The sequence below is a fragment of the Biomphalaria glabrata genome, chromosome 5, assembly GCF_947242115.1.
Source record: "Biomphalaria glabrata chromosome 5, xgBioGlab47.1, whole genome shotgun sequence".
Taxonomy (NCBI): Eukaryota; Metazoa; Mollusca; class Gastropoda; family Planorbidae; genus Biomphalaria; species Biomphalaria glabrata.
Genome location: NC_074715.1, coordinates 7,822,170 through 7,845,344, shown reverse-complemented (window position 1 = coordinate 7,845,344; position 23,175 = coordinate 7,822,170). Strand labels below are relative to the sequence as shown.

Here is a 23,175-nt window from a genome sequence, read left to right as displayed (position 1 = left end):
ACTGCATAGTTGCATTTCTAGATAAAAGTCTAAAACTTCCTTCATATTGAAATTATTTTGTGCTTGGAAGAGGTTAGTACATTTTAGACTGCGTAGCTAACGAATTGCAAAATAATTTATCACACACCTTTTTAAAAAAAAAAACATGTTATTTTATATCCCCCTATTTTTATTTTATACACCGGAAACACCAGAAAGGCCCGTGGGAAGGCTTGACCTCTTTGAGGGCCACTGCATTTTGCGTAATAGTTAATATTTGATGTATAATAAAATTTCGAACACTCATTTGGGATGCGTCGTCGAGAGGCTAAGTACGCTTGAACTTGGCTTGACTTGGCTACATATGAAGGGAGCTCGAGGTTCGACACCAGACTCGAGCAGAGTTGTGATTACTGAGCCTGAAGGCAGCACGGAAAAACCTTCTCCCAGATACCCCTTCCCCCCACCGGTCCACAAAAGAGATTGGAACATAGCGCTCTGAGCATGCTAAAAGCATGAAAGCGCTCTATAAAAGCTTTAATTTATTACATTTATTTGGAAGCACCCCACCTCAAGTGGGTCCCTGGGGATTTTCAAACCCCCCTCCCACACCCTAGCTACACCACTGAAGTCTAATAATTTCATAAACTTAAGCCTGAACAACCAAGTAGTTTGACGTCATTCTTCTCCATACCATGTTAAACAAACTCTAATTTAAAAGCAGCAAATGAAATTAAAGACGCAAGAATGAAGACTATTGAAAAATATTTAATAATTTTTATATTGAATTGTCTCCAAGCGAAGAGTTTACAGTTTACCAGACAACCAGTCTCCGTATGCAGAGAGATTGACGTACAAGGCGGGGTAATCAGCTGAAATATAAAAATACATTTTTTGAAGTGTTATTATTTTAGATTTATATAGAACATTACACCCACAATAAAATATAATATGCTTTACTTCGCAATGACCTGTTTTACTTCCAGTTTCTGTGCTTCAATAATGGCACTTATGTAAGTATGAGCTTCACGTGACACAGGCCAAATATAACTACAGTTACAAAAAAGAAGGGGAGAGAGTGAGTCTCAAGCGCCCAAAATAAAAGTTAATAGACTAAAGCAAGAGTACAAATGCATGAACGTCATTAAATGGGCTTTTTTTTTTACATTGCTCAAAACCTAGAAACCAATTTTAAAACCAGCAAAATATTTTTGAAAATTCTTTTTCTCATCTAAAGGGATCGAAAGACCGAGAAGGGGGACTTTACTTTTTTTTTTATATCTAAAGGGAAAGAACTCCGCCCTTAAAACCATATCAATAATGTATATGTTTTTTCCCTTGTTTGAAATCAAACAAAATAATTAATTACCAATAATTCATTGACTAATTGGGTATTTTTAAAACTGATTCCTGTTTTGTTAGCTACAATAAATAATTGTTTAAAGTAAATTATTGCTTTTATATAGCACTGCTTTCATGCTCTGAGCGCTCTGGTCCTACCAAGTATCAACTTGATCGGAGAATGCGTGAAGGGAAAGAGCTCTAACAATTATATATTGGGACTAAACCCAATAAATTTAGCTCCATATGCGATACTGAAGGATTAGTTTCCCTTCTGGGTATCAAACAAAATAATTAATTACCAGTAATTAATTGACCAATTGGTTACTTTTTTTTTTATTGACTCGTGTTTTGTCTAAGCCGACTCTTAAGCCAATGAATAATTTTGTGAACTTTCAACTTGATCCGAGAATGGGTGTGGGAGAAATAACGTGTACACATTTTTCACCAGACAAACAGACAGACAGACAGACAGAGTGAAGTGATTTAAGATTTGTAAAAAAAAAAAACGTAAATTAAACTACAGTTACTACATTGAGCGTATCGTCTAGGCTTTCTGAGGATCAACCCTTTCATTATTAACTCTTTATCTCCTAATCGACGATACCATCGTTGATTTTGACCTCACTAAATTAAATTAATGTTTAATTTTTTTAACTTGACTTTGAATTATATAAAAAGAGCATCAATTCCTCTTTAATTATATACAAAATACAACATTTTCTGATAACAAACAACAAAGCTATTGAAGCCCAATCATAACAGGGTAATGAAATAGTAATGAGCGAAATGAAGAATTCCTTCAAAACGTGGAAAAATAATTGCGGAGAGAAAGAATTAAGAAGGTTTTTTTTTCACAACTTGATTTCTTTTCATAACCAGCTACCCCCTTCCTCATAACAAACACCAATGCGAAACGACGATTGTCAATTTCATTAACTAAAAAAATACTAAATATGGAATTTATTTGATTCATTAAACATTATGAAAGGAGAATAAATACTTTTAAAATAGAAACATGTTTTAAAAAAACATTTAAATAAATATTCTTAATACAAATTACTATTTCTACAGATCTGGAAACTACCGTATCTTCGTGCATATACCTCGCATACGTGTATAACCCGCACACGTGTAAACCCCACACAAGTTCCAAAATAAGTAAATACAAAATCGGACTAACCGCAACGTTACATTATTGAAATATAAACACATCAATATTACCTAATCTGCAAATTAGTCTAGTTGCTTACTTACGTGTCCGCCGCGTTGGTACTATTTGTGTTCTTGAGGTTTGTAATGAGATCTTCATAAAGCCTTTCAATGTACGTTTCACAACCACACAGGTATGAAGACCCACTGGTATGTCCATAGTTTCCGTTATACTATGTTTATAAGTGAAAGAAGTTATGCAAAACCCGCACCTTTGTATACCCCACACAAGGAACTTGCATAACCCGCGGGTTAACCGTATGGTTAGAAAAAAATAAAAAAATCAGAAAGAAAAAATAATAACAAAGTCATAAAATCTCTATCGAAGTTTATTAGGTCGGTAAAAAAAAAATAATAAAATTCCCCTTTCAGACCTTGTGATCTATACAAGAGATGATGTTTTTGTGATCCACGGTTAATGGCAGTTTCAGGTGACCAGCACAACGACCGCCTTTACTTTTCTCCAACTAATGTCAGGTACCCATTAGAGCTGGCTAGACTAAGAGACACTCTAACGATCCCGAAAGTAAAAATCCCATTCTTCACCAGAATTCGAACCCGTGACCCCTAAAACGGAAGCCAAACGCTTTACCACTCAGCCAACTCGTCTCCAGTTTATTATTATAATATTTAATTTTTTTTTACCATCGCATTCAGCATCTCCACCACTGAGTATTCCAACAAGCGTGTCTTTGTTTGGTCCACACAGTAAAGGGCCGCCACTATCTCCAACACATGTACCAGTGCGTGGGGAACCTTAGAAAATATATTGGTTTCGGCATAATGGAATATATTGCAGCCAATATATGTTTAAACAGAAAAGTATTTATTATATATATATGTATTCGTGTATATATATATATATATATATATATATATATGTGTGTGTGTGTGTGTGTGAGAAAGAGAGAGAGAGAGAGAGAGAGTGTGTGCGCGTGTCAGAGACAGAGAGTGTGTGTGTGTGTTTGAGTTTTACCTTCGTCGTCATAGACACAAAGGTACAGTCCTCCATTTAACGCCACACTCATCGTAGGCCAATAGTTGACACACTCAAAATTAGGCACAATCTTAGTTATGGCTTTCTGGAGTGTGTTGGGCTTTGGTTTAGTTCCGCTGGTGTAACCCCATCCACTTATCAAGCAGTCCGTTAAGAAATATTGATTCACATTTTTTGCTAATCTGGCAGGCTAATAAAAGAAATATTTGTATAAAAGTCAGATACTCTAAGAGAAAGTTCTAATTATATAAGCTACAATAGGTTTTAGGAACGCTATTTTATGTTCATTAGTCCTATAACTAAACACGATTGCACGTGACAAATTAGTTGCATGGTATATATATATTTATAGCTTTTATATAGCGCTACTTTCATGCTTATAGCATGCTCAGAGCGCTTTGGTCCAATCTCATTTGTCGACTAGTGGGGGGGGGGGGGAGGGGGTATCTAGGAGTTAGCTTTCCGTGCTGCCTTTAGGCGCTCAGTAAACACAACTCTGCCCGAGTCGGGTGTCGAACCTCGAGTCCCCTTCTAGGTAGCCAAGCCATTATGCCTCTAGACCACGCTGTAATACCTACCTGAGGAGGATTCTTCTGATCCGCTGACCAGACAAGATCCCGAATAAGGAACTGTGGCAAAGAACAAAGCAGCAGAAAATCGAAGTAGATATCCTTCAGAGACGATTAATTCACCATAACAAGTAAAGCCCTAACCTAGGACCCCCAAGGAAAGAGGATTTGGAAGCAGACTCCAAGACGTGGGGACAATTTGAGAGACTCGCTCAGAACAGAGACGCCATGAGGAAGTTGGTTGGTGAACTATGCCCCAGAAGGAACCACAGTCATGGATGAGATGAGATATTTATTGCAAATTCGATACTAGAAGAGAGGGTTTGCTAAGTTAGCATTATATAATACAATAAAAAGCTGTGTATGTAAGGTTTATACTGTGAGGAATGATTTATAATGGTATTACTTTCAAGCACTTTCAACCATATAAAAGGTACTGTAAATCTACTTTTGGGCCACCGTGTATTATTTAGATCCCATGGACATTATCCAAACTAGAAGCAAAATGTTAACTAAAGTGTTCATACCAAATAAATTACAGGCATTCATTCAAAACAGAAGATAATTATGTCCTACGCGTATCGATATTGTAAAGTTTGCTAATTAGATACTAAAACTAACTATTGTAACCTACTGTTAAATTTATATATACAGTTTTTTTTAAGAACTAGTATTTAAATATATAAAACGAAAGTAAATTATGTATATTTTCGAGAATGTAAATTTTTTGTTTAATTTTACATTTTATGAACTAAAAATTACTGTTCAAAACTCTATGTAGCCTATACTATAAATTTGTTTTACTTGAAATAAGAACAATGTATATCCGTTACCTGTACATTCCTGTTAAGTGTAGCGGAGGTGGCCAGTGTTATCACAGCAATGTCATGAGGGTTGGAATAATCATATTTGTCTTTGATACTTTCATGTTTGTGGATGTGAGAGACCTTGAGAGTTTGTTGGTACTTGCTCGATGGTCCATACAAGTTCAGCATCCCAACAACCACACGATAATTACTCACCGCTGAATCATCCATGCAATGGGCAGCAGTAAGAACCTTTTCGTATTAAGTTTACACAAAAAAAAATGTCTTTTCGTAAAAAAAAGTACCTTAACTCTTTTCCTCCTAAGCGACGATACCAGCGTTGATTTCACCAGGATGTGGTAAATAATTAAGGAGAGAAAGAGTTAATTAAATTATTCAGGTATTTTAAAAATTCAAACCAACTTTTATTTCCTTTCACCGATTTATTTCCATCCATTTTTGTGTTTAAATAACTTTTAGATAGCGCATCTTCATTAACTCTCTCTGTCCGTAATTATTTACCACATTCTGGTGGAATCAACGTTGGTATCATTAGTTACGAGAGAAAGAGTTAAGACAGTGATTCTCAAAATGTTGTACGAGGACTTTAAATAACTTTTAGATAGCGCATCTTCATTAAGACAGTGATTCTCAAAATGTTGTACGAGGACTTTAAATAACTTTTAGGTAGCGCATCTTCATTAAGACAGTGATTCTCAAATGTTGTACGAGGACTTTAAATAACTTTTAGATAGCGCATCTTCATTAAGACAGTGATTCTCAAACTGTGGTACGAGGACTTTAAATAACTTTTAGATAGCGCATCTTCATTAAGACAGTGATTCTCAAACTGTGGTACGAGGACTTTAAATAACTTTTAGATAGCGCCTCTTCATTAAGACAGTGATTCTCAAACTGTGGTACGAGCGGTACGTGACGTTTTGGCGCCGCCGTTTTGGCGACGCCGTTTTGGCCCCGCCGTTTTGGCGACGGGACGTTTTGGCGCGAGCCGTTTTGGCGACGGGACGTTTTGGCGCGAGATATCATTTGACGATAATTTAATAAGCACGTAACTTTTATAATAATGTTTATTTCACTCTACCATAATATTGTATGTATAGTATGAATTCTAACACCGTTCAGCGAATTGTTTGTTTTTTTTAATTATAAAGGTTTTGCTTATTTCATGAATATAGGCCTATAATAAGTCAGATTCCTGAATGGTTATGACATGCTATATATGAGTTCTGCTAATCGCACTGGATGACATTTTTGGATTTCTTTCCAAAAGATTTAGTTTTTTATTTGACATTAGTGTAATATACGAATTAGCTAAGTCTCACACTGTAATATAACAAAACATCTAACGCTCTATTACGCTGAATGACGACAATAACTCCACACATAGTAAAGATCAAGACTCGGAATGTGGTCAGTACAAACTCTAACGTGAATCCACCAATATAAACAAACACTATGGGCGACAATAGATAGAAACAAATTCACGACACTAAGATACTTTGAAAAGATATATTTTGAGAAATTGGGTAGGGGTGATTTGGGTGACACATCTCGCATTGACGCAGGTAGAGTTAAACAAATGAAGACAAGACCAGCACCGAGCACTGGTCGTTGGCGTCATGCGTCTGGCGATCATCTCCTTGGGAATGGTCATTACATGTGACACCTATCCCGCCCCTCTCTTCTGCTCACATTTCACTCCTTGTATATACTCTTTCCTCCACCCCTCCCCTCTCTCACGCGTAAGACGATAATCTGTTTCTAGCACTCCACTTGACATCCCTAGGTGCGAATTTATAATCCTTAATCTTTAATTCCGAGAGCGGCCCAAAGTCTACATACCAAACAGTCATTAAATAAACCAATGTTAATGTAAACAAATAATTGCATCAATTTTTAGTCTATCATCGTTTCATTTTTTTTAAATTTTTTTTTAAAATTTTAAAGTAATATCTTAAAAAAACTTTTTGAAAATAAAAGTGTGCCTCTTAATAAACACACATACACAAGCCAAAATGTTTATTAAATAAAATGTGAAACACAAACACACATTTACATTTAATACGTGAAAAATATGTCTTAACACAAACACTCATGCAAAACATAGATCTAGATATGAATAATTCTTTTAAAAGAAATAATACAATAAACGTACATAATGTATATCGCGCCAAAACGTCCCGTCGCCAAAACGGCTGGCGCCAAAACGACCTTCGCGCCAAAACGGCGGGGCCAAAACGGCGTCGCCAAAACGGCGGCGCCAAAACGTCCTGCTTCGGGTACGAGGACCCTCAGCGGTCCGCAAGACGACAGTAGGGGGCTACTCAGAAAGATGAAAATTGTGTACAATTACAAAACCTTTTTTTTTTTAGCTAAAAGCCAGTTTATCCGATCGGGTAATTTTAGTAAAATTAACTGAAACATTTGGAGACACATACTTCACATGGAGATTCCAGACTTGGTATTGATCATTTTAGCGCCAACTCAAATGTCAATCAGAGATAAATCCATACTAATACAGGAGCAGCATATTGAAATATGCACAAAAAAAAACAACAAGAAACTTAAAGGCCAAAGTTTGAACAAGGTTACAAAAACGGATTCAAATTCCATATTCTGCAATATGGGCTATTGTAAAGAAGTTATTGACTGCTTTTCCGACGTTTTATTTGGTACAACGTGGATTCATTTGTCATAATGAGCCTTATCACAAATTTAAAGAAAATAGAAATTGGTGCTCGTTGAGATTTGCGGTTGCTACTGACAAACATAAAGACGGACATTATTGTTATTATTATTATCGCTCAATGCAACAGCTGAATCTTGTAAATTTGTTTAATACTACACTAAAGGCACTCAATTATCCTCATCATCATATCATTATCATACATCATTGACTTTCGTTGTAGGGATCGGGCCTACTTTGACAGCTCGAGTAACCAAATTTTTCCACTGCAGAGGACAGCAGCTGTTCTTAGCAGGTTTCAAGAGAGAGAGAGGCCAGTCCATTTGTTTTGACTTGGTTGGCCCACAGCTTTTCTTTGGACTACTTTTTCTTCGTGATTCCTCCACTTACTTTGACCCCCCCCCCCCCCAAAAAAAAAAAAAAAAAAAAAGTTAAGTTCTACTTTATATGGGGCAGATGATGTAAAGGTCATCTGTTTCTGTGGCCCACGGTTAATGAGAGTGTCATGTGGCCAGCACAACGATCATCCGCCTTTACTATTCTCCAACTTATGTCAGGTACCTATTAAAGCTGGATAGACTCAGAGGCGTCCTGAAGATCCCGAAAGTAAAAATCCCAATTTTCAACAGGATTCGTACCCGGAACCCCCGGTTCGGAAGCCATGTGCTTTATCACTCTGCCACTGCGCCTTCACTCTGATCATCATCATCATCATCATCATCAAACTCTATTTGAGTGAGGGCTTGAGAGGCTCAAATCATCTCTTGCAAAAGCCCTGGACAGAAACCCTGCTGTCTTGCGTAGTGCTCTGATAAAAGAATTTGTTTTAATATTGATCATAATGTTCTATAGAAATAGTGTAAGCCTTCAGTTGTGAGAAACAATTTATTAAACTAACAATCAAATAAAAATTATAGTTCAAGCATTTTACTTTATTGGGAGTGACCAGAACTCCTCCGCACCAATGACTCCAAGTGCCGTCAAGTTTTATTTGAAGCTCAGCTTGGCAAGGGATCTCAAACATGGTAGCAGTCTGGCCATTAACAATACGTTTTAGTGACTTACCAACAGAACTAATGGCTGAAGAAAAAAAAACACATTAAAGAGTGATTTTAATAGTTTCTTTAACAAATGACAAAATATATCGCAATTTTAAAGAAACAAAAAAAAATGATACAGTTATCATGTGAGACGATTCTTTGATTTGATTGTTTGATTCTTTGAAAAGGGAAAAGCTGCTTAAAGTTTTGTGTGATCTATCCGTCTGTTTGTCTGCCCGTCCCATTTAGATCACAGAAACTAGAAAATATATTGAAAATCGATTTATATGATATTTTAGTTCTGGTGCACCGATTCCTTTATTGTTTTCTGAAATGAAAAAGTTGTTTGTTTTTTTATTAAAAATGCAAATAGTTTTTTTTTATAAAAAATCTACCACTTTTTCAATGAAAAATTTCGAGGGAGTTAAGCTGTTATAAAAGGCTACTATTTAACAAAGACAGGTAAAATCGAATCACGACTTAAACAAAAATATTTTATACATTTTTTCAGATTACTTTTGCTTCAAATCTTGAGACTCCGACACTCACATCTGCACGCCATGAGGAGCGATCGAGAGATAGTGCTTCCCAGCTGTGTATGTCGATATCGCACTTTTTGTATTGGACCCCTGGGAGCGCTTTCCTGCACACAGCTCCCCGTACAGAAGTTGTTTCAAAAAGCATTAGTCTGGCATGAGGACTACATGTCCCGCCCATCGAAATTGGGACCTTTTTACTGTGGCATTGATACTGTTCATGTTGGACAACTGTAAGATTTCAGTATCTGGTATAGTCGAACTTGTACGCAGTGGGCTAGGCTAGTCCACAAAAGTATTAAATAGTCTGTATTTTGTTTAAGCGACCACCGTAAGATAAAAAGCCTCAATTAGTTTTTTTTTAATCTGTCAGTGTGTCCTATTTACAATGAAAAACTAGAAAAGCTATTAAAAAGTTAATTTCTTTGTTTTGGAAAAATCACAAATCTCATAATCAAGAATAGGTTGTTAAACTTGTTTGTAATGGAAAAACAAAAAATTGTTTGAAATCCCTTTTTGTATTTATCTGTTGTTCATTTTGTTTTCAAGCGATCAACAACGCCAGGTGATTATTGAAAATTGTATTATTTTATTCATTTGGCTCCTCATGTCTCGGAAGACAATGGATATGCCCAGATGAGTCACTGGCTTTGGTTTCGTCTTGAGATGGGACATAATCTGGTGTGACTGATCAAGCCAATTTTGGAGCGGCAGAGTTTGCCACAGTTCGTGCATGTATATGCATCTGTCCTAGGGATAGCTGACAGGGCAGCTTTCTTCTTCTTTCTCTTTACTGATGTAGTTTCGTTTCGTTTGCACTCGGCGAAGTTCTACATGCTGTCCGGTCTTGCCCTATCTACTCCCACATACTTTGTTCCATGCCCGTGGTTCTCATGTCTATCTTGCAAACATCTCTATAGGTTAGTCTTGGGCGTCCCTTGGGTCTGACTCCCTCTGCAAGCTCAGCGTATAGAATGTCTTTAGTGATTCTTCCATCTGGCATGCGAGTGACATGACCGAGCCAGCGTAGTCTTCTCTGAGTAATAAGACCATAGATGCTGTGCATATTGGCCCGTTTCAGAACGTCCTGGTTGGAGACATGATCCCTCCAGGAGATGCACATTATATATTATATTCCTTGTCTTTGGGCGAATCTGGTGAGAGCCGTCTCTGATATTGTGTGATAACATAAACTCTCTTGGTAATCTTGTTTGTATTTAATTACTGGAGTTTTATCTGTTTAGGTCCATAATAATCTGTGTTCTTCACTTTTGTAAGTTGCCCAGCTCTTACTGCACTCATTATTTTATCGAATCAAAACAAGTCCATGGCTTGAATTATCATTGTCTTTGTGAGTATCTGGTGGGAGCCATCTCTGATTTTGTGTGATAACGCAAATGTCGTGGGTTCGATCCCCATACTGGCCACCAAAATTATGTCCCTACTTATTAAATGACATTTATTAAAGTAATTCAAGATGCCTTGTTTCTCTTTACATTGTTGAGCTACTTGATATCGCGCATGTCTACTTTAGTTAGTACAGAACAACAGATATTGAAATTCACCAATTAAAACCTTGATCAGCAGACGATATTTTTATTTTACCATAGAATAAAATAACAGTTCATTGGCAAATCCAGCCGTCAGTGAGATCACGTGAACTAATTCACATAATTATACAACATAATCCAAATAGAATTTCATTAAACACTCAGCTAGCAATACTCTCAACTTAAAGATATAAGACACGTCTGTCTTCTTGTTACTCATGGCGTCGAATGCCTCTTGACCATGTGGTAAGCTCTCAAAACGAGATTTTTTTTTACCCACAATGCAACCGTGACCCCTTGATTCCCACGTGCAACATCCTACTCTCCATAAACAAGTGCATCTCGTGCTCCACAACCAATATATGTCACAGCAGCCACCAAACAATGACGTGACAGTAATCTTGATTTAATATAATTACTGGAGTTTTATTGGTTTAAGTCCAGTGGTTACAACCTCAACACTTGATTTTGGGCGAAAGAAAATCCCACATATACTGGTAAATATAAAAGACAATGAAAACCTAGACCAACAGCTTTAAAGTCTAGCAGCTATTATGCGATTTTTTTTCGATATATTTCAAAAAGAAATTCTTACCTAGTACGTAACTCACTTTCACAACAAGCAGTGAAATAAACAAACTGGTCAAAATCAACATTGTATAGTATTTTTATTAAGCCCCCTATTTTTTTTTTCTTAGCTCCCAGTTTTGGGAAAATTGAGGATGTTTTATATACAGTTTAGTTAACCGTTCGCTTTTTTTTAAATAGAATACAAAATCCTTTTGTTATTAAATGTAATCTAGTTACTTGATTTAATCCGGAAAGTTCAATTAAATGACAATAGTATATTTCTGATCATAAGCTGACATATTAATAGGAGATTTTTCTATGGATTCAATATACGTATCTCTAAATTAAACTTCAAAACTTCTCTAGATTAGAAAAAATAAATACCTTCTTTTTTTTTTTTCCTTAACCTCACTTTATATTAGGTGAAATAGCATCAATTATTTTGAATCATTCATGTAATTATTTTTTAATACATCTATGCTAACAATAATAAATGTGCGCGATTCTTATCTTATCTTATATAATACAGAAGTTACTTCAAAAAAGAAGATGATTACGTCCTACGCGTCATGCATTCAGTCATGCATATTAACCAATGACTTAAATTCTGCCAAGTCACTGGTTTTCCTGGCTAGCTCAGGCAACCCATTCCATGCTCTAATAGCACTAGGGAAGAAGGAGTATTTGTACACAGTTGTCCTAGCCTATGGGACGAGGAATGTGCCTTTATCTTTGTGTCTTTCAGAGTATTTTATTAAATTTTGTTTTTGTATTTGAAGATTATGGTTCAGTGTTTTATGTATAGTTGCCACTTTACTTTTGAGTCTTCTGTCCTGAAGGTTTTCTAAATTTAGTAATTGGAAAAATCTTTATCAATTGTTTCTCTTTAGTACAACTTTCATACATACAGCATACTCGTGTGTAAGAGTTCAATCGCTTTTGAAGGCCAGTGGGGGGGGGGGGGGGGAAGGGGTTCGGGGGGGGGGGGGATTGTAGGGGGTATCTAAGAAAAGGTTTAAGTTCTGCCTTTTAAAAAGCAATTATAATTTAAACAAGAAAATACAAAAGAAAAGAAAAAAAAAATGTTAGTTAGGATCAGTCATGTCATTAAATTTTTAATAGATCTAGACTAACAATAACAAATCTGTTCGATTAGAAATATTTTTTTAACAATTGTTTTTGTTTAGCTCTATTCCCTGCTTTTAACTTTCTCATTACGCTATGATTCTTTCACCAGTTCGGACCAGTTGGGAACAAGGGGAGAGGAGTGGTTGCTTTCTCAGTGCATTTATTTTTTAAAAATAAAAAAGTTGACAGAACTGAATTCAAACTCGAGGGCTCAAGTCTACTCAAACTTACACATTAACCACTGTGCCAGCGAATCGCTTATGAAAATAGAAGTTTTTATAGTTAGCTTCAGCATTATTGCGGCGACCTACACAGTATAAAGGAGGCTAATTCAAATATAATAAATTCTTTTTACAATTTATAAAAGTCTTAGCAGCATTACGCGGCCCTTTCACTGGCCCTATCGGCCAATTGGGTATCTGCCCATGGGCATTTCCTCGAATGCACATAGGCCTATAGTCAGTGCGTCCCTGTATCATATTAGCGGACTGATAGTAAGTTCTATAATAATAATAATAAGAAGAAAAGATTAATGAGGAATGCAGTGGCCATGCAGCCCCATCTGTGACCAACATATCTTGCCACATCTAGCGCAGGCATAGCCACTGTCCGCCTGTGATCGATTTAAATTTTCTTTTCGCCGTCTACGTCTGTCCTCCGCATCGGATTTTCTTTTGGTCTCAAATGTGTATCCCGCAGCCTCTTAGTGACCTCCAGCTGTCTCGTTTTGAAGACACCTGTAACCAGTTTCTCTCTTCTATGTCAGTTAATGCAACTTGGGGCCTAAGCTGGTAAGTTATAATATTGTAATAAACCTGGTGGTGACAGGTTGGGGTAGTGCTCTGTGTGTTTTTAGCCTACGCAAATCGCCCAAGACTAGCGCTAGACGAGAGGTCAACCGTGACAAGTGACAGTGCACGCCAGTTCGGGAAGGATTTGTGTTGTGGATAGTACTCAGGCAAGCAGGGGCGGACTGCTATATGGGCATTCGGGCAAATGCCCGGTGGGCCGGTACCCATTTGGGCCGCAGGGCCAACGAAAGGGCCGCATGAATGCCAGTAAATTGTTTCAAGATTTATATTATTCTCTTTAAACTTAGAGCGTCATGATTGAACAAAAATACTGTTTACACTTTCCAAGTCTAATACTAATCTAAAGCATGGTAGTAGATATCCTTCATCCGTCTATCTATAGTGCTTCTAGTAGACGTCCCTTAACGATAAGCAAGAAACTTAAGGCATTTATTTCTTATAGAAATCGACGTTAGTGTGAATCTATAAAGGGACCACCAACAACGTTCCAAGTCCTATAGAGGACATGTCCAGTCCCATACGGATTCTTTTTTTTTGTTTGTTTGATGGAGTTGGCCCGCTACGAAGTCCTTCACAAATCACAATTGTTATTCTGAAACGTGTTGAAATGTGTTTATTGGAATCAAAATGCAAAAGATTTTTAAAAGAAGGAGCAGAAAATAAGTAATAATAACTATTGCTGGAATGCTGTGCAAAACAATATTACAAAGAGAGTTTATGTTATCACACAAACTCAGGGGCTGCCCCCCATCGAATTCACAAATGGACCAGGAATATTCAAACCATAGTCTTGTTTTGATCGTTTAAAGTAATAATTTTTAAAAAATCATTTGGCGTTATATTTCACATAAAAGCAAACAGGACGACACGTCGTCTTTGATAAGACTCTTCTAACTCTTCTGGAATAAGTTGAGTAACGTTAACCGATCACCTAAGAACTTTTTTTTTTTAATTTCGGGATCTTTGGGCGCCTCTGGGTCCACCCAGCTCTAATGGGTACCTGACATTAGATGGGGAAAAGCGGTTGGTCTTTGTGCTGACCACATTACACCCTCGTAAACCGTAAGCCACAGAAACAGATGACCTTTACATCATCTGCCCTATAGACCACAAGATCTGAAAGGGGAACTTTACTTACTTTACTACTGGGTAATTGTGTACTATGCTTTTCGCATCAGATTTACTTCTTAATGTGATTTACTGTTTACATAATAAATAAATCTGCACCCCCTAAGCAGTAAGAAGATAAGCTATATCTTAATAATTTATAGATTTGAATTTCGTTCAAATTATTTAATACATTTAAATCTAAATCTACGTCTGGCCTCTATTTAGTCTAATTTAGATCGGTGTCATTCACCAACTTTATGACGACAGCATTTACGAATGAACAGGCTTAACGCCATAAGGAACACTAATGCCAAGACGACAAAGTTATTGACTTAAGTCTAAATACAAAGAGGCTTTGCTAGAACATCAGATTATCTTGACAGCATTTGTTTTACTGAACGTAAGGATATTATAAAAACAAGTGGATATGTTCTGTTGTGTATGTGTGTAGCCAGCTTTAAAATGCAATCAAACTAGGTTTCCAAGTTATTCAGAAAGCAGTATATAAGAGTAAATTTCTCTTTCAGACCTTGCAATCTATAGGACAGATGATATTAAGGTCATCTGTTTTTTTGCCAATGGTTAACGAGCAGGGTGTCATGTGGCCAGCACAATGACCAGCAGCCTTAACTTTGTCAACTAAAGTCAGGTACCCGTTAAAGTTGGGTGGACCCAGGGGAGCACTAAAAATCCCAAAATGCAAAATCCTAGTCTTCACCGAGATGCGAACCTAGGACCCCAGGTTCGGAAGCCACCGCGCCCCCATGACCTCGTGAGATGGACAGTTAAAATAATGGAGGATGAAGAGTTGTATTTGTAAATTGAAGTTCAAATGTCTGAGAAAAAGGCTAGGAGTGAAAGTGAATCATAAACAATATGTTAATTAATGGGGAATCTTCAGGTGTCTTGAATGTGAATGCTAATGTATATGGTAGCAATAACTTTTCACATTAAGAGATTCCCCATTCCGAGTGTATACTTTATTCATTTAGTAATAGCGCTTATCTGATAGTTTCAAAATCATCTAATACATTATTCATACACTAACTACTTTCCATACATTATTAAAATTTACACAATGTTTTTGGTGACAGGTATGATTGGACGCCCATAATGTGGCATACAATTTGTGGGCCGGATTGTATAGAAATGCCCGGGCCGGTTTTGACACCCAGTCCGCCCCTGCTGAGGCAAGTCACGTCGAATGTAGTCATGTGATCAACCAGAATGGCCGAGCGACCTTCCTTCCAGTTTGTAGAAGGCCTATTGGAACCCTACATAAGAGCGAGTGTGTCAGGGTTAAGTGACTTCACGTTACCTAGTGTTACGGTCGTAGCGCAGCACGGTGTGCATGAATAATGGTGCGAATTTGTGTAATGAATGGAAGTGATGTTGAAAAGGGGAAGCCGGGAGAGATTGACAGGAAGAGAAATGAAATGTTCGTATTTACATAACTTGTTGTAATATTAAAGTATTTATAGAGTAATAACCTGAGAGTCTATTATTATTTCAAAGAGTCTTGTGTCGTAACAAGTGGCGCCCAACGGAAAAGGCAAGACCTGCGTTATAACGGTATCTAATTCCTGTCTACTGAGGTATTACTAGTACTACAAAGTGTAACAAAATCTCTAGATCTCTAGATCTATTAAGATTGAGAAAGTTAGCGTCATCTAAATCTCTAAAGCTATGTACTAGACTCACTGGTAAACATAAACCTTTAGTTGAAACTTAACTAAAAACATTATTGCTGAATTAAACAATTGGATTTACATTTAAATCTAGATTTATATCATTATAATTATTATGACGGCCCATTCTCTACATTCACCAATGTGAAAACGTACATCTTCATTGGTCTGGCGGGTCATAGTTCTCAACAATAACCTTTAACATTCAATATTAATGGAAATTTGTACGATTATTAGCACTGCCGTGGGCAACACTAGTGAATTTTGACTACGGTGGAGAACAGTGCCCATTTAGGACCAACGGATATACACTGACCACGGCATATAAACAACCAACGAAAGATTCATATCACCGGCGGAGAATATACACTAGCATTGGCAGTTATACCAGCAGGAAGAAGAGTATTCCGGGAAGTAGATACATATTTGTATTCGAATAACATTAAACGTTTGGTTCATTACATTACATTTAGATATGAACATTGTTGGGTCCAGGCATTAAGTATATGAGAATCAAATATATTTAATGGATATGGCCAGATAACTCGATAAAGAAAAATTAAAAATGGCGGATAAAGCTGAAATAGTTGCTTTGAAAGAAGAAGGGAGACTATTGGAATTAGAAGGAGCAGAGCTGAGAAAATATGTACAAGAAAGATTAATAGAAAGAGAGAAACTAGTCAAGGAAAAGGAAATAGAGAAAGAGAAGTTAGCCATGGAAAAGGAAATAGTGAAAGAGAAGTTAGTCATGGAAAAGGAAATAGAGAAAGAGAAGTTAGCCATGGAAAAAGAAAGAGAGAAAGAGAAGTTAACTATTGATAAAGATAAATTAGCAATGGATAAAGAAATAGAGAAAGAGAAGTTGGCTATCAGTAAAGAGAAATTAGTTACGGATAAAGAAATTGAGAAAGAGAAGCTAGCTATGGAGAAAGAAAGGTTAGCCATAGAGAAAGAAAAGTTGGAAATAAAAAAAGGAAAAGCTAAAGATGAAGGTACTGGAAAGAAAAATGACGTGTCTGGAAATAAATTGGCAAAATATAAAGGTACAATGTTTGATGAGAATAAAATAGACATAGATATTTTCTTAAAGAAGTTTGAAATTGAAATGAAAGAATTGGCTTTTCCTGAAGATAAATGGACATTTTTGTTATCGAAGTCATTTGCAGCGGAGGTACCGTCAAAGATCTGCATGAATCAGAATAATTACCAAATAGTAAAGGAGCAATTACTACGAACATTTGGAAAAACTGAGGCGTTTTATCGTCAACAATATGTTAATTGCACCATTGAAACCAACGAGGATCCCCAAACATTTTTAGACAAGATGAATAGCTACTTTGACAATTGGACAGAGTCATCAAAAATAGAGAAGACGTTTGATGGACTAAAGGTATTTCTTATGCTGGATAAAGTCATTTATGAGAGTCAGGACGAACTAAAAATATTCCTGCTGGAGAGAAAGCCAAAATCTGTAGATGAGATTGTAAAATTAATAAGGGCTTACAAAGTGGCACATCCTGAAAAAAAGTTAAACAGAGGTAGCGATATTGAAGAAATAGTAGCATTTAATAGAGCTAGAGAAACACAAGACAGTTATAGCAATAATAGAAGATTTAGATATGAAGGACAGAATAGGTTTAGAGGACAAGGAAGGAGCCAAATAGATAGTAGACAAGGCCAGTATAATAGCTACAGATATCAAGGAAGATATCAAGGAAACAGACAGGGAAGATATGACGGCAGAAGAAATGGAAGAGATCAAAGTTTGTCGTTATTGTCGAGTTCGGGAAGTCTAGATTGTTTTCAAACATTTGTAGGAAATAAGGCTGCAAGAACGATAAGGGACACTGGGAGCACTATTGTTGGAATAAACCGAAAATTGGTTGAAGATCATGAATATACTGGAAAAAACAAAGCATGTATTATGTTTGATGGTAAAACAGTTCGATTACCCGTGGCCCGAGTGAACATTAAAACACCGTATTATACCGGGATCGTAGAGGCATGTGTTATAGACCATGATCAAATTGATTTGATTATTGGCAATATACCAAACATAAAGAAGTGCACGGAAAATGAGATAGCAGTTTGGAAAAATTGTTGTGGAATGGCCACTACTCGATCCTGTAGTAAAGATGTGGATGAAGGAGATTTGGCAAAGTTGTTCGAGTTATCAACTAAGGAAAAAGAGCAAGATGAAGAACAACATGAAAACACAGAAACAATTGAAATCAAAGACATAGGATTTAACAAAGAAAAATTTATCACAAAACAAAAAAATGATCCAGAGTTACGCCAACTAGCAAAGAAAGGAGGTAGAGGAGGAAGATTCTATGTAGAAAGAGGAACTCTTGTTAGAGAGATTGAATGGCATGGAAAAAAAGTAATCCAGTTTGTGGTACCCAGAGAATTCAGGCAACTTGTAATGGAAAATGGACACGATATAGCACACACAGGACATCTGGGACTACACAAAACGAAACAAAGAATATTTCAGAATTTTTATTGGCCATCAATTAGTAAGGACATAAAAAGTTATGTGACTTCGTGCCAATTATGTTCTAGAAAAGGAGCAAGAAACATAAAAGCACCATTAAAAAGGGTGGATGTACCAGATAGACCATTTAGTAAAATAGCGATTGATTTAATCGGTCCAATGCCAGTGGTATCAAATAGGGGTCACCGTTATATCCTAACTGTGATAGACGTGTGCTCCAGATGGCCGGAAGCTATCCCACTCAAACAAATTGAAGCCAGAGATATAGTACAAGCATTATATACGTTGTGTACAAGATTTGGATTTCCTAAAGAAATATTGTCAGATAGGGGGACTCAATTCAACTGTCAATTGGCTACAACATTCTTGAACATGTTTGGGATCCAGCAAAGGTTTACAACCTCGTATTATCCACAGAGCACTTGTGAACGTTTTAATGTCAATCTAAAGAAATCATTATATAAAGTAATGGATGATAAACCCAAAGAGTGGGATATGGCAATACCGTCAATACTATTTGCATACAGGGAGAGTCGTAATGAAATAACAGGGTTTTCACCATTTCAAATGATTTATGGAGGAAATCCACGAGGTCCAATGACAATATTGAAAGATTTGATAATCCCACATGATCATGTAGTAACTAATGACAGTTATGATATTGTGACAGAAACTAGAAATCAGATTATAAAGGCATGTGAAGAAGCGGATAGACAGATGCTAGAGAGAAATGAATTAACACATTCCAGAGTGAATGAACATAGAATAATGACGGAATTAGAGGTTGGACAAGATGTTTTGGTCTTACATAAGGATAACAATAATGCTTCGGGCACAAATTGGCTGGGACCATACAAAGTAGCAAGGAAAATTAGCGATATGGATTATGAAATAGACATTGATTCGATGTTAAAAATATTTCATGTGGATTTGTTAAAAGAATTTACACCAAGACAAAGAAGTGAAGAAAGGAGTAAAGATGAGTCAATGACAATGAGTGCCTGTGTGACGGAAGAAATGGAGACAGAGGAAAGGTTTAGACCAATAGAGACAGTGGCAACAGAAAGTAGGCAAACATGGAAGGATGTCATGGTGGATGGAGTTTCTCTTGATAGAGCTAAAGAAATCAAGGCACTAATTGAGGATTATAAGAATATTTTTACGGATTTACCTGGAAAAACAAGTATTATAGAACATGATATCAAGTTAATCGGCAAAGTACCGAATAAACTGCCACAATATACGATCCCATTACACCATAGAGAAACATTACAGAAGGAAATTGATGAGCTACTAACACTTGGAGTGATAGAACCATCTAGTTCACCATGGGCTGCACCAGTCGTGCTTGTTAAAAAAAAGTGTGGCAACTTAAGATTGTGTGTGGATTATCGACAGTTGAATAAAGTCACAGAATTTGACCCATTTCCAATGCCACAAGCAGAAGAAATGTTTACTAAGCTAAAAAATGCAAAGATTTTTAGCACGTTGGATCTGTCAAGAGGATACTGGCAAGTACCTCTAAAACAAGAAGCTAAACCATTATCGGCATTTAAGACACCTTCGGGCATATATCAATGGAATGTGATGAGCTTTGGCTTGGTAAATGCTCCAGCCACGTTTAACAGAATGATGGCCAAATTATTCAGCCATAGAAGAGACACAATTTGTTATTTAGATGATATATGCATTTTTAGTGAGCAATGGGATGAGCATATACAAAGCCTTGGAGAGGTTTTTAAAATTATCAAAGAAAACAATTTAACATTGAAACCAACAAAAATAAAAATTGGCCTAGGTGAAATTTCATTTTTGGGGTATAAGATTAAAAATGAGTACATTACACCATTGGAAGAAACTGTATCAAAAATATTGGACATTAAGGTACCAAAGACAAAGAAGCAAATTAGAAGCCTTTTGGGTCTATGCAACTTTTATAGAAAATTTATCTCAAATTTTTCAGAAATAATTGAACCACTAACAAATATAACAAAGAAAGGAAAACCTAACAATATAGTGTGGACGGAGGAATGTCAAGAAGCACTGGACATAATTAAAACTTTCTTTTCTGGGGCACCGATTTTGAAATTACCTGACAATACTAAGGAATTTATTTTGGCTACAGATGCATCAGCCATTGCAATAGGAGGCTGTCTAATGCAAAAATGGAATGGTGTCCCACATCCTGTTTTATATGTGAGTAGAAAACTGACAGCATCTGAGTTGAAATATGCCACCATTGAAAAGGAAGGACTAGCCATTGTATGGTGTATAACAAAATTAGGGTTCTATCTAATGGGAGCTAAATTTGAACTATGGACGGATCACGCTCCCTTGGCCTTCATTAATACAAATAAACTAGGGAACAACAGAATAGCCAGGTGGGCATTGCAACTTATGGATTATAACTTTGAGGTCAGGACAATACCAGGGAAAGACAATGTGATAGCTGACACATTATCACGGTGTACCTAAGGAGGAAAAGAAATGGAAGTAAGGAAAGGAGCTAGGCCACGTCAATTTTGTTTCTATTGGTTGGTTAAAAGAATAATGTCAGTAAAATCATTTTGGTGAGAACACAATGAATAGCAGTGTAATGAATAGACATCTTTAACAGATTGGAACATTTTGTAAATATACACATATTACATGTATATGTAATCGAAGACTGTATGGACTGACGAAGCTTTGTTACATGTGTGAGGTGTCGAGATATTAATATATGGTGTTATATTGAGAATTTGATGAAACCATTGTTAGAAATGTAAAATATAGTATTACAGTTACATAGTTACTTATAGTTTATAATTGTGAATTATGAGATTTATTCTGATTGGTTCGTTGGGGAAGCCTGGACATTATACATTGGGATGGATGTAAGTAATTTTGAACCTAAAATAATAATGTAAAGAATGGTGATATTTAATATTGATGTTGGAGGTTGTTTTTTTTTTTTGTTGTTGTTGGCTTTTACCTGGTTTAAAAGAATGAGAATTAATGAAGATAATATAAGTATATTGAACAGTGATTTATAATTTTATTTGATATTTAAAAGACGTTCGATGTACATCGAACTTGGCAAACAAGGGGGGTGTTACGGTCGTAGCGCAGCACGGTGTGCATGAATAATGGTGCGAATTTGTGTAATGAATGGAAGTGATGTTGAAAAGGGGAAGCCGGGAGAGATTGACAGGAAGAGAAATGAAATGTTCGTATTTACATAACTTGTTGTAATATTAAAGTATTTATAGAGTAATAACCTGAGAGTCTATTATTATTTCAAAGAGTCTTGTGTCGTAACACCTAGCAATGTCATAAGTACGAGTCGAAGTCAGAACCAGCGCGAAAAGAAGTCGGTTCGGAACAGAGAATTGAGTACAAGTCCAGGAAGAGGCGAAGTTTTTTTTTACAGTCGGTGCTATGTTGTTGCCAATGGTACAGTATTAAACTGTTACGTTACTTTGGAGCACTGAGTTCTTTGAATTAGTTGTGTCGTGTGGTGCAGTTTGCAGAGTGCCTGGTTAGTGAGAAACGTTACAGTATAAAACATATTAAATCCTTCTCTCCGTGTGACTGCCAAACATCAACGTAGACAACATTTGAGTTCAATTACTTGTAGTAATACAGTTCTGATACTAAGTCGACATCTGTAAGACATATTAAGAAATTAGTTTAGTTATCAAATGTATTTCTCAATTTAAACTATAGATTTTTACCCCCCCCCCTCTCCCCGACCCCCCCCCCCCCTTAAAAAAAAAGGCAATAAATAATTGAGAAAAAATGGACTTAACTTTAAAAGCTGTTTGAAGTCCCATGGGCGTAGCCAGATTTTGAAGGCGTAAAATTGTTCGTTTCTGATCTTTCAACACATACACACTACTTTTAAATGAAACGCCTATAGTTTTTTTTTTGTTGGCACTTGTTCTTAATTATTCTACGAACCTTTATTAACTACATTCTTTACATTTCAAACTGTAGTTATAGTTATAGGCTGAATCACAGATAACCTGACAGCAAGATGTAACATTCACATCGTCTCGGCTGCTGGGTTTATCAAGCTAAAGATTAGTTTGTTTGATTTACTTATAAACTATTTATATTTTCTTTTCCACTGAAGATTAAATAAACAGTCTTGGAAAACCCCAAGCTAACAAATCATTAACTAATCTTTATTATATGTGTAAAATATGATTGACAGATCAAGAGATGTCTTAAAGAAGCAAAGAGATTCGCATGAAGTTTCGTATTTTCAAGCAATGGCCATAATTTCAACTATATTTATTTCTCTATCAGTAGAACAGGACGACATACGTAGCGTAGCTACGGTGGTGGCATAGGAGGTCAAAATGAGAAAATCCCCCTAAATGAGAGTCTGAAATTTGTTTTTACATCAAATATTACGCCATCATCTCATATCATGATGTTGAATATCAAAATGCAGAGACACCTTAAAAAGAGGTAAGGCCCCTCCCTCCAGGCCCCAATTTTCTTAGCTACGCCACTGACGACATAAATACAAAAAGACAGTGCTTTTTTGTACAGAAATAGGTGCCGGTACTCAGTGATGGATTGCCTAACTTTTAAGAACTAATAAATTAATAATAAACGTTAAAATACAAGAAAATTAATATTT

General features: G+C 36.3%; 1 protein-coding gene across 2 annotated transcripts; it reads right to left on the bottom strand.

Moving 5' to 3' along the window:
* Positions 1-742: 742 nt before the first annotated feature.
* On the bottom strand, positions 743-11,434 carry LOC106061198 (fibrinolytic enzyme, isozyme C-like). Of its 2 annotated transcripts, none has more exons than XM_056029879.1 (6): positions 11,333-11,434; positions 8,543-8,691; positions 4,932-5,156; positions 3,509-3,719; positions 3,178-3,288; positions 743-851 (listed from the first exon to the last, which is right to left on the bottom strand). In XM_056029879.1, exons 1-6 carry the CDS (start codon positions 11,391-11,393, stop codon positions 787-789), a joined length of 822 nt encoding a protein of 273 aa, XP_055885854.1. In that variant the 5' UTR covers positions 11,394-11,434; the 3' UTR covers positions 743-786. The 2 variants fall into 2 exon arrangements, with proteins under 2 accessions (XP_055885854.1, XP_055885855.1); XM_056029880.1 differs by lacking the exon at positions 11,333-11,434 and adding an exon at positions 10,753-10,947.
* Positions 11,435-23,175: the final 11,741 nt, after the last annotated feature.